Here is a 12,297-nt window from a genome sequence, read left to right as displayed (position 1 = left end):
CGGTATTGTTCCCTAGCCCATGTGTTGGAAGTAAAATTATGCACCTGCTATTTAAAACATATGTTGTAAATGGTTTATCATGGACACAAAAAAGTCCGATGTTTGAAAGAATTTGGATGGATGAATGGTTGGGATGTCCTGATGAGACGATTGACATATGGGCTAGTTCCCAATAGATGTGTTTGAGCCAGCCTAGATGGTCAATATGTCCTGAGACATGGGACGACATCACGACGCATGAATTGTGTTGTTGGGAACTGAGATGAAAAATAAAATGGAACGTGATTGTGTTGCACACGATTAAACATGCACGTACGAATTATGTGTGTGACCGAACAAGGTTGAATTTCGTACCGAAGCCAAAAATGAATATGGGATGGGACTATATACTATTTTATAATAAAAATGATGAAATAAAGAGTGGGGGCAGTATTGTAGTATTGACGTTTTCTCTGACATTAATATTCTAACCGAACCACCCAAGTCGCTAACCCATCCACGGTTAAAAACCTACTCCGCTCTTTCCATGGGTTTATCATTTATAAGTCCCCACTCGATCCTTTTCTTCATACACTCAGTCAGCTGAAACATGATCGGCGAACAATCTAGATTCACTCAAGCCATTCAAGTTCCCCCCTGGGACCCACACGAAGACCACCATAGCATCGGAATTTCCTCGCCGGTCTTCATTCACGGTGGCCTCGACTCATTTATCGACTCCTTTTCCGCCATTCACCGTTATCTGCCCTCGGCGGCGGATTCCACCGCGGCGGAAGAAGCGGTGGATGGATTTTCCTGCGACCATTTCCGTATGTTCGAGTTCAAAATCCGGAGATGTGCACGTGGGAGATCGCACGATTGGACAGAGTGTCCGTACGCCCATCCCGGCGAGAAGGCTCGCCGACGAGATCCGAGGAAGTATCATTACTCCGGCACGGCCTGTCCCGAGTTTCGGAAAGGAAATTGCAAAAAAGGGGATTCTTGCGATCTCGCTCATGGGATTTTCGAGTGTTGGCTCCATCCAGCTCGGTATAGGACTCAGCCTTGTAAAGACGGACTGGCCTGCCGCCGCCGTGTCTGTTTTTTCGCCCATTTGCCGGAACAGCTCCGGGTTCTGCCACAGCAGAGCCCGAGAACTCCGGTTTCGGCCGATTCAGTAGATGGGTCCCCTCGAATTTCACTCGCATTCGATTCCTATTTCGCCAAAGGCTCACTTGTGACCTCACCCACTTCAATTATATCAATGCCGCCGGTCTCTCCACCGTCGGATTCTCCCCCTATGTCGCCGAATTGCCCCCAACTCGGCGGTGGGTCATTTAATTCAATGACTAAACTGGCTTCGTCTCATCTTAAAATAGGGAAATCAAAGGCAACCCCTCATTGGGGGATTCAATTAGGACAAAATCTGCGCTCTCCCTCCGGCTCTGGTTTCTATAGCCTACCGTCAACTCCGACGACCGGAAAGTACGAATTGTGGGGGAAGAGTTACGAGGAAGAACCCGCAATGGAGAGAGTGGAATCAGGGAGAGACCTGAGAGCCAAAATGTATGCAAAACTCAGCAAAGACAACTCCGTGAAAGAGGCGGCGGATTCGACGTCGACACCCGATGTCGGATGGGTCTCGGAGCTATTAATGTAAAGTTCCTAAACTTACTCATCGGCGGCCTGTCGGGTTATGTCTGTGAATACAAACGTTGGTGGTGAATTTGCGCAATTTTCACAGTTTTTCATGTTCTTTTTTGGGTTAAATTACTCTGTTTTTGTTGTACATCTGAAAATACGAAATTTTTATGGCTGCCGGAATAAAGGTACGTAAGAAGGGTGTAGGATGGGGGTGGGGTTTGATTTAATTTTGAAATGTAACAATATTTTGGGATTTTCAGTAAAAAAAATGTAAATCTTGTTGTCAGCGGCATCTCACCATTAATTACAGATAAGGTTCGTGACATGGAAATTATGGCCGTCCTTATCTTAAAAAAAATATTTGTTTTTTAATGTGATGTTGTGGTGGAAGCTGCCGCTCCTTTTTAGCTGCTTAAATTGTATAATCCGCAATCTCTAAAGATTTGAAGACGACAAGATTTGGTCAACTTCAGCTTCGGTGGGCCCTCATAATATAATATCTACTTCCCTCTATTGCTTCCACATAAAGACAATGCTCAATTATTATTGTATGAAAGGGGAATTGTTGTGTAACGGGAACAGGGTGAAACCCGATCCGGTTATGAATATCTGGATCCTCTACTTTACGGAATGGGAGTGGATTTAAAAGGATATACGTAATCCCGTAACCAAACAATCCCGTCCACTACACGTCTTTATAAGACAATATTTATATGTGGGCCTCCCTCTTAGCCCAATGTTATTTTCACGCAACAACCACACAGTCTCATTTCCCCATCTATTTTATTTGCTACCTCAACCCCTACATTTTAATATATATAAATTTACTTTATTTTTAAATTAAAAAAATTAAAATACTTTTATTATTAATAATATATTTAAATAATACCCGCAAACTTTTATAAATACTATTACTTACCTTTACAAAAATAAGTAAAAAAATATATTGACGTGTTATAGATTATTTCTAATTTTTTAATATTATATTTGGAAGTTTATGAGTGTTTTTTTAAGAGGGGTAATAATAATATAAATAAATATATATATTAAAATTTAAATTTAAGAGTATTAATAAAATGTTTGAAAATTCAAAATTATTTTTTAAACCGGGTTGATGTTGAAAGAATTTTTGAAATAAAATATTAATCAACTTTTTTTTTTTTCTAATTAAAAAATTTAAAAGTTTATTATGAGTATGTTGTAAGGACTTTTATTAATTTAAGTATATTATTTTGATAAACAAACCCAAATATAAAAATCAAAATTCTACTAAAATCTAAATCTTTTTGGAAAAACGTACTTATTAGAAGGGATAGAATCATACGTTTAAATTGAATGGTTCAATATTTCAAGACGAAAGTATGATAATTTCAAAAGCTTTGAAAATAAGCACGAAATTAGGATATAACCCTTTTCTATTTAAATGACAAATAGCGTAAAAATCTTGATAAAAAATATTTAGGGGTATTAATGTAAAGAGTGATGTAGATATAATAAATAATTTTCTAAATTATTACTATATTTATGGAAATAAAATTTTCTTTTATCGGTAGCCGCGTGACGAATAAATAATTGCATAAGTCTCGATATTTGTCAAATTATTACAAAAGCTTTCTAATTTATTGCATTTGCGTGTGTTATTATTTTCAAACTTTTTTTTCCATTTTAAATCAGATTTTTTTCGTTCCGTTCTATTAGAATCCTCAATAATTCAAATTCATATAAAATTCCTTTCGATTATGGAGAAAAAGTATTCGTTGATTTGGACTTTTTTGAAAATCGAGGCACACGCATTGCACGGTTAAGATAGGTTTGATCATATTATAAATATGGAAAAAGTTAAAAATGATGAAGGAAAATTGTAGAGGACTAATATGTTTTCTTATTTAAATTTTATTCATTTTTTAATTATGACGTTCGGTGTTTGTCTCGTTCTTTCTCTTTCACCTGATTTTAGATTATTTGGAGACTGGCACGAGCCAAACCAAGAATATGGTTCTCTAAAAAGTCGACAATTCAAGAACCAACACCAACCGAGGGTCTGGCAAAATTCTCTTAAAAGCCAAGGTTTGTCACCAATTAGTAGAGATTCCTACCTGCTTTTAATTTTTTTTAATTTAAATTATAGATAAATATTTCTATTTCTGTATAAATCCAAACATGGTAGGGTAAGTAAGGCCTTTCAATTTAAGGCTTCAAACGTGTTTGGGCCTTTTCAAAGCCCGATGATACCTTGGGCCTACGCAGGTAGAGTATTGGGCCGAACTATCAGGCCCATGAATAAGAGTTTGGGAAGAAAGCAACGACGCCGTTTTAATTTGTCCCATTGCCATGTATATTTTCAGAATTTGGATTTCTTTTTCTCTATTTATCTTCATTAATAAATATTAATTTTAAATGAAGAATCTCGTCATTCCCGACACCTTCTTGACCCATGAACATCTTTATGTACAGCAATCTTTAAATATAAGTCTTTTTTTTGTCTCTTGTTTTAATTATTTGTATGTTTCTTAGGCTATGGTATAAATAATATTTATTAATTAATTGACACGTGAGTATTTAGTTAAATAATTTAATTTTTATATAGTATTTATAAGTGTTATCGTTATTTCTGTTAAGAAGATAGTATCGAGCATATTGGATAATTTGAGGTAGAGCTAACTAAAATCCCTTAAAAGTGTCTAAAAACAACCAACAATAAATGAATAAAACTCAAAATAAAAAAAAAAAAATCTAATTTATAATAATAATAAAATAAACTTTAAATCTCAAGAAAATTCTTCGGAAGGGAATAAAACAGAAAAGTAGGGTGGAGTTGGCGCATACAAAAAATTCCATTAAAAGCGACAGAGAGCCGTAGGTGTAATCGAGAGGCGGCATTCCTCCCAATCTGTGTGGGCGCAAATTCTGCCAAACACGTTCTTCAAATTTCTCAGATCACTGTTCCTTCTTCAATTTCTCCACTCTCACAACGTCCACTTCCAACTCAACGCGATACTTCTTCTTGTTCTTCGATTGACCGCCAAATTCTGCAACTGGTTTTCATCACTTTGATCATCCCTTTCGAGTGGGGTTTTCTTTAAAACCCGCCATGGACTTTTCGAATTGCCGGTGTTGAAACGTTCTTGAACTTTGTAAAAATCTTTTTCAGCGTTTAGAGATTTCAATAGTTCAGCGATTTCCCGATTTCCTCGCCAAATTAGGATTCTAAGCCGATCAGCGGCGTGGATTTGAAGGGGAGCGGTGCTTATCTGAGATCGGTGATTTTGATTGTGATCGAGATGCAGTCGAAAGTTCTGCTACTGGAGGAAGGGAAAGACCCTGCACATATGAGCCGGATAAACCAACCTAAGCCGTTGCCGTTGAGGTTACTTCAGCTATTCATGTCGTTTTTGGTTCTTTGTGTTGCGTTTTCGGTTCTTAGTTTGTATACGATCCGCCATTTTGGGATTGAAAGTGCAGTGACGACGGTTAAGTCCAATTTTCTTCCCTGTTTGAGGGAATCGAATATTAGTTTAGGTCAGTGGATTAAGGCTCCGGGGGATTTGATGCACTCAATGACCGACGAGGAGTTGTTTTGGAGAGCATCGTTTTCACCTCGGATTAAGAACTACCCTTTTGAAAGAGTTCCGAAAATTGCTTTTATGTTCTTGACTAAAGGTCCATTGCCACTTGCCCCACTTTGGGACAGATTTCTGAGCGGACATCAACGCCTCTTTTCAATTTACGTTCACTCGTTGCCATCGTTCAAAGCCAATATTTCTCGTGCTTCTGCATTTCATGGAAGACAAATTCCTAGCCAGGTATGTTTTGGTTTCATCCTGTTGTTAGCTAGTGCCACCCATGAACTGTTTCAACTGAACTTTGATTGCATTTATAACGGGTTTTGCTGAAACAATCATTGACTTATGAGCTGTTTTGAGAATCATTTTGTGGTGCCACCTTGTTCTTTGAACTGTTCATGATTTTAGCTCCGTTCCCTTGTTCTTAACATGTTAAGTGGCTTGAATGATGCTTTAATGGGCTTGTGATTGGCATTAGAACGGTATAGTATATGTTTGTTGGCTTGAACAGATGAAACTGTTTTTAACCAGGTTTCACAATGAACAGGAAAAGTTGTTGATGAATTTGATCAACACCTTGGAAATTTCTGTGTCGAAACGAAATCGTATGGCTAAGAATGTTTCAATCCTTGAATGGCTGTCTAAGAAATTGCAGCTTTGTAATCTGTGTTCATCCTCTGCTCAAGTTAACCCACCATGTTTTTGATGATATACATTTAGGAATATCTGTTGATTCTTTGTGGCAGGTAGCAGAATGGGGAAGAATGAGTATATGTGATGCGGAGAAACGACTCCTAGCCAATGCGTTGCTCGATGTGAACAACGAATGGTTCATTCTCCTCTCGGAATCATGCATTCCCCTCTACAACTTCAGTGTGACATACAACTACTTGAAGAAATCCAAATATAGCTTTGTGGGTTCGTTTGATGACCTTGGTCCTTACGGGAGAGGGCGATACAGGGATGACATGGCACCAGAGGTGAACATCACAGAATGGCGTAAAGGCTCACAGTGGTTCGAAGTGAACCGCAAGCTTGCAATCAACATAGTGCAAGACACCAAATTTTATGAGAAGTTTGAAGAGTTCTGTCGACCGCCATGCTACGTCGACGAGCATTATTTCCCGACAATGCTCACAATAGAAGCTAGTCACGTTATAGCCAACAGAAGCATCACATGGGTGGATTGGTCAAGAGGAGGCGCTCACCCCGCCACGTTTGGACGACAGGACATAACCGAAGAGTTGCTAAGAGATGTCGTAGACGGTCGGATCTGCAGTTACAACGACAAAGCCTCCTCCATCTGCTCTCTGTTTGCAAGAAAATTTGCGCCGAGTTCGTTGCAGCCGTTGCTACGTTTAGCATCAGAAGTGTTGGGATATTGAAGACTAACAGGTTACATTAGCAGAGTAGAGGAGCAGGGAGTGAGCTAAGTCGAGTTTCGATCAATGCAGAAAAACACACTCTTTTGGAGTTGGAACACAAAAGAAAGTAGATGTAATGCAAAATGTAACATCTTTGTTGCAGAGAGGATTTGGAATGAATGAATAAAAGAAAGAAGATGCTTGCAGGTATGGAAGGGATGATGCTCGTTGTTTCAATTCAAAAGAAAGCGATGGGGAAATTGATCTTTGTTTCTTTGCTTATTTTATTTTAAAGACTAATATTCAATTTCCAACTGTTCGTGACTTTTGAGGCTGTCATGGACCATCAAGGAGCCTCCATAATCTTCAAACCATTTGGTCCTAAAATATCATAATCATGGCCCAGGTAAACACGTCTAGCTAGGTCCCTATAATTTACAGGCTTTAGTAATTAACATATTTTATTAGAAACTTTGAAACGAAGGAAGGTTCTGGAAACAGAGCCATTCAAAAATCTCAGCACTGCCACGCGTCTCATTTCCATTGGTTTGGCAGTAAATTATTGTTTGGTGCTGTGGGCCCCAACAGAATGGAAAATCCCCTTCGTTTTATTTGGTTCAACATTTACGCCCACTTTTCCACGCGTATTCTCAAGCGCGTGTTTTGACGCAGATGCCCTCCGTCGTTAATTTAGCTAAACCGAAATTGTGGAATTTGGAGGGTGGGTGATCAACCAATATGAGGAAAATGAGCTGTCACTCAACCAATGGCCAGCTTGTAACACGGGCATCTGCCCGTCCTGCCCGATGCTCTCTCCTCCACTCGTTTTTAGCTGTCCTCTTTCTCTATATAAACACAACCCCACCGCTCTTTTCCATTGTCGAAGTTCCATTTCATCAGGCATTTTCAAGTCTCTCAATTTTCTTCGGTTTTCTCTTAACCCTAGAAATTTTCGGAGCAATGGCCGCCGTCTCTAAGACTTCATTCATGGCTCTTGTAGCCGTCCTGTTCACCGTCTTCTCCGTTGCAGTTGCACAATCTGCTGAGTCCCCTGCTCCTGCACCGGCTTCTCCGGCTACCTCTGTCGTCCCGTCGTTGAGCTTCGCTTGCGTTGGTGCTTTCGTCGCTCTCGTCTTTGGATCTGCACTCAAGGCTTGAAGCTCACATTGATATTTCGTACGCTTTTTGGGACTTTATCCATGGATTCGATACTGATGCTCGATTATTGAGGGTTTGATTGACTAATATATTGAGTGTATAGGACATGCTCTTCGGTGTTGAGATTAGATTTAATTAGATACTGCTGGTTTGTATTCATGTATTCATTGTGTGTTATCTCATCATTGTTATTTTTTATATCGACATTATTTGAGTAAATAAGTTATTTCAATTTTCTACTCCCTTTCGTGGTATTGTTAGTCTCCATTTTATTTTCACTTCTCTTGTTATTATTTTCTTCGATCGGAATTGCTTAATATTTATATTGCTGATTATACGTAATCGGAGAGCGTAATGAAGCCTAGTGGTTCCGTTTCCTGTTGCCAAACCATCCTGTCCAAACGAGACTGTCTTAACAATTTCTGGCTGATTACAACTTCAGAAGTTAAATTGGAAATTCCGGCAAAACAATTAGGGGCCAGGTGTTATGAACCAATCCGTCGTCGTCTAGAATAGAATTGAATCATAATGCTGGGTTCTATGAATCTATGGTAGACTCTCATTATCAATGGGACAGCTAGAAGGCGCTATCTAAAAGTAATCTTAGTAGAGGGGATTATATAGATCGAAAACTGTTATGAGCAACGTGATTAATCGTTGCACATTCTTGGAAATATGAGTTCAATTTCAATTAAGAGCCGAAGGGACGGCCTGGCCATGTGCTTCGGGATACGCGTGGAATCGATAGAGAGAAGTATCCATTAACACGTGGCCACGTAGCATGGGATATTTTGAACGAATCACGCGGTTTGTCTGTGGGTTTCCTTCCGTTGGCTGCTTGTGCAGCCGACGCCAAATATGCCTCTGCGATTTTCAAAGGGTCCATTATCACTTCATTTATATATACCTTTTTTAAAAAAAAAAAAAATCTGATAATATATATTTCACAGTTTACTTTTGTTTTTACTTTTATCGAAGATCCACGGGAAATGTAGTTACTATTTGTATACACCCCTTTTGAACTGATGGTCGGAATCTAAGTTGAGCTTAAATTTCTAGGGTTAAAGTTTGAAGTATACAAAACTAAATATAATGAACTCGTTTCATTGGATTGTGAACCCGGTTCATTTGCACCAAGATCAAACCAATATAACTATTATCTTCAACCCAAACTCGATTCTGGCTGTGTAAAAAACTCTCTTCGAAACAATTTCACCCAAACAAGAGAACATCATACAAACTTCTTCTCTTCTCTATCTTAAAGCTTTTAAAGTTTAAAACCCCTCTTTGTTAGATTATTCAATTGGCATATTCCACTCACCCATAAAACTGTGAAACGAAGCCATTTTCAAGAAGGATGAATGAATGAATAAAACAAGAGAGGAAATGAACAAAAAAGAATTGCCTACTTTCTCTGCTCTGCCCTTTCAATCTGGCTAACCATTTTTAAAAAGGGAATCCATAGAGTTTGTACATTAATGGCATCCCCAAAGGATACTCACTCGTTTCACTCTGAATCCGACTCCATGTTACCCATTGCCTTCAATCCTCTCGGCCTCTGCCATCAATGATCAAACCATTAATCATAAATCTCCATTAATCAAATCGAATCAACCACAACAAATTATTAGCTAGAGAGTCACCTTCTTAGAAATCTTCTTCTCCCGAACTTCATACCGCTCGAGAGTCAGATCAGATAGCCAAGACCCCGGACTCACCAGCTGCAATCATAACCAACGTCCAACCCCATGGTTAATACTACAACACATAGTACCTATATTTCAATGGAATAAAGCAAACGAACACCCCATCCCAAATAAAATAATGCCACCCACATTTAATAACACAATATACTATGCATCATCAAGTGAAATAATAATGGTTTGGAGGTGGGGTTCATCAGTCAACTGCTTCGGGGCCCAATCTAAAAAAGCACCTTCTTTACAAAAGTTAGGGGGGCCATTCATTTGCAGTCCGATAACCCCCACCCAATCATCACCGTACACATGTTGGTAATCAATTGGCATCCAATGCACCTCCATTTCCATCGGACCATCCTCTTTATTATTCTATTAATTATAATTAGTACAATTTATTAAACTAAACCTCCCCAAGTAATTACTCTCTACTAACCCCTTTTGTTCTGCCCAATTTACTAATATTTATACTTGCCCGAAGTCATCAAACAAACCTTACTTTATCCCCCAAACAAGGATGTCTGAGCTTCCTTAGTCGGTTTTAGATTTATCTTCAATTTTTTTGATTCACTTAATTAAAGAACCCCAGATAAATATTAATTATTTTCTTTATATAGTAAAACAATGAGACATGCTTTTTACCAAAATTGTTCCCTTTTTTGTTTTGGTTCTACCCAGACATATGTCGAGAATGCCGAGAAGACAAGGAGAGCGATACAAACAACAACACAGCAGCCAACCTGAAAATTACCGTACACCCTGTCCTATCCCATACAAGAATGTGACCCAAACGCAGCCCGTGAAAGCTTCAGTGTTGTTTTGTAGCATCCCAGGGAGGACTTCTATGAATAAATTCCTACGCTTTCATTTTTCTTTTCTCTCTTAATTTTAAGTAAGATCACTTCCTAGGCCACACAAAAAGCAAACTAAAAGAAACAAAAGATAATGAATTGATAGTTAAAAGAGGATGAGAAAGGGAGGCTTACGTTGACGGTGCGTTGGATAACCTTGGCTCGTTTCTTGGGTCTCTGGGGCAACTTGGAGCCCTTGATGGCCAAGAAATCCTCCTCTTTCTCTTTGTTCGTCAAAGCAATAGCGAATTTTGGCGGCCACACTTGGGGGACGACTGCCTCGCCACTGCCACCGGATGAAGACCCGCCCTTTTTACTATCGTGCGCCGTGTCCGATGTGGCAGCTGATTTGTTGTTATTGTCATGGTGGTGATGGCTGTTGTTGTTGTTGGAGTGATGATGGTGGTTGTTGTTGCTTCCTCTTCTATCGTGCGCCACCCTGTCCGGTGAGGCAATTCCCCTAACACCGGCGTTGCCGTTTCCTCTCATCGCCCCCGCCGTCTCTGAGTTCCTAATTAATAAAAAAAACAGAACAAAAAAGGAAAAAAAGGAAAAGGCGTTTTAAGTAGGAGTATTATCGTAAATGATAAACCGGAAGGAAAGCAGTGAAGATTTTGAAAAAGAAAAAAGTGAAAACAGAAACTCGTGGGAGGGATGATTTAGAAGGGAGGTAAAATTCCAAAATTGACCTTGGGGAAGGGATCTTTAAAATCGGTGAGAACAGGTAAAGCGAATGTGGGGAGGGGGGGTTTTTTGGGTTTGGATTTTCTTGATTTCTTTCTTTGTTTCTCTCAGGATGATGCTCTCTCTTAAATTTCTTTTCTTTAATGAAAAGTAAGAAGATGGGGATGGGAAGGATGTGGCTTCTTCGTTGCCGTCCGATTAACAGGTTCTTTCAGGATGGTTAAGATTACGTGTGACGACGACGTGAGGGCGTGTGTGTGGGGACCACCACCCTTCCCTAATCCCAAATTAATGATCCCACGGCTCCCATTGGTCGCTACAAAAAGCTTATGCCAACACAGAGTTGCCCACCAAAAAAATGCCCCATTGGCTCATCATTCACAAACCATCTTCCCTACCTTCTTCAATTTCCGCATCACTTTAATGCACCTTCCCTCCTTACACTTTCTCTTTACTTCAAATTGCAAATTCTAATATTTTATTCATAATTTCGTCCTTAATTCATCTACAAGTAAACCAACCAAACCATGTTCTAAAAAAAAAAAAAAACAAGTAAAAGAACTATAAAGAACTCCACTCATAGTTCAAGTAATCAGACATCATCCACTACTATAGATTAGCATATATTTGAATTGTTTAAACAAATGGGGGAAGCAAGTACCTGAGAATTCGCTGGTGAGGAGGGGGGAGCTGAGGCGATGAGGCTCTTTGCCGTAGATTCAAATACCCATTGCTGATATTACTGTGACTGGCAGGAGAATGGGTGATGCTGGTCCGGTTCGGGGAGTCTTTGTCGGCTCTTACAACTCGACGGTCGACCCGGGCGGTGGTCCGGTGAGCCGGAGCGGCGGGGTCGGTTTTGTCTCTGCTGCCTTGGACCTTCATGCATCTAAGCCGCTTCCGGTTTCCCCACTGCAAAACGAAGTACGATGGTGCAGTCTGTCTTGTGGCATCGCAACTGGACCTCAATAGCAACGACGCTTCGGCTCCTCCTCCGCCGCCTCTCCCCGATGTGTCCACTTTGTTATTGGCGGTGCCGTAGCTATTATTGTTTCTCAGTGGATCCCTTTCCATCAGGCTCTTAAATAACTGTAATGGAGCTAAGCTAACCCAAGTTAGTTTCGATGATAAACCATGGTTAATCTCCAAAAGTAAGCGAAGAGGGAAATGGATGGAGAGATTGTGATGGATTTTGCATCCAACACCCACATGGGCTAAATAATAAAAAGAAAAAGAAACTCAACAACAAAACAGGTAAACAAGATGAGCGTCCGGCTATTTCCAAGTTCAGATAACTCATAATTGATAGGGCTTGGGAAAAAGAAAAGGAAAAAAAAAAAAAAAAAAAAAAAAAAAA

The 12,297-nt window shown here is 39.6% G+C and overlaps 3 protein-coding genes across 6 annotated transcripts in view; 2 read left to right on the top strand and 1 right to left on the bottom strand.

Moving 5' to 3' along the window:
* The first annotated feature begins 513 nt into the window (after window positions 1-513).
* Window positions 514-1,998, top strand: LOC111477245 (zinc finger CCCH domain-containing protein 20-like). The gene has a single exon (XM_023121296.1). The coding sequence runs from the start codon at window positions 590-592 to the stop codon at window positions 1,637-1,639; it is 1,050 nt and encodes a 349-aa protein (XP_022977064.1). The 5' UTR covers window positions 514-589; the 3' UTR covers window positions 1,640-1,998.
* Window positions 1,999-4,415: 2,417 nt separating this feature from the next.
* LOC111477233 lies at window positions 4,416-6,678 on the top strand. Its single transcript, XM_023121277.1, has 2 exons — window positions 4,416-5,426; window positions 5,933-6,678. The coding sequence occupies exons 1-2, from the start codon at window positions 4,905-4,907 to the stop codon at window positions 6,569-6,571; spliced, it is 1,161 nt and encodes a 386-aa protein (XP_022977045.1). The 5' UTR covers window positions 4,416-4,904; the 3' UTR covers window positions 6,572-6,678.
* A 2,375-nt stretch (window positions 6,679-9,053) lies between these two features.
* LOC111477254 (rho GTPase-activating protein gacZ-like) overlaps window positions 9,054-12,297 on the bottom strand; it is a 5,016-nt gene continuing 1,772 nt past the window's right edge. For 2 of the 4 annotated variants that reach the window (XM_023121309.1, XM_023121310.1), the window contains 4 exons: window positions 11,602-12,029; window positions 10,392-10,767; window positions 9,352-9,429; window positions 9,054-9,266 (listed from right to left, as the gene is read on the bottom strand). In XM_023121309.1, coding sequence (XP_022977077.1) covers window positions 9,216-9,266; window positions 9,352-9,429; window positions 10,392-10,767; window positions 11,602-12,014 — 918 coding nt within the window. In that variant the 5' untranslated portion in view covers window positions 12,015-12,029 and the 3' untranslated portion in view covers window positions 9,054-9,215. The other 2 variants (XM_023121311.1, XM_023121313.1) reach the window with 2 other exon arrangements.

The sequence above is a fragment of the Cucurbita maxima genome, unplaced genomic scaffold (assembly GCF_002738345.1).
Source record: "Cucurbita maxima cultivar Rimu unplaced genomic scaffold, Cmax_1.0 Cma_Scf00003, whole genome shotgun sequence".
Classification (NCBI taxonomy): domain Eukaryota; kingdom Viridiplantae; phylum Streptophyta; class Magnoliopsida; order Cucurbitales; family Cucurbitaceae; genus Cucurbita; species Cucurbita maxima.
This window is presented reverse-complemented; position numbering and strand designations above follow the sequence as displayed.

Bases quoted from the DNA above. Each gene is read 5' to 3' on its own strand.
- LOC111477245 (XM_023121296.1), top strand. From the start codon at position 590: ATGATCGGCGAACAATCTAGATTCACTCAAGCCATTCAAGTTCCCCCC.
- LOC111477233 (XM_023121277.1), top strand. From the start codon at position 4,905: ATGCAGTCGAAAGTTCTGCTACTGGAGGAAGGGAAAGACCCTGCACAT. The intron at 5,427-5,932 runs GTATGTTTTGGT...TCTTTGTGGCAG, and splicing joins GAAGACAAATTCCTAGCCAG to GTAGCAGAATGGGGAAGAAT.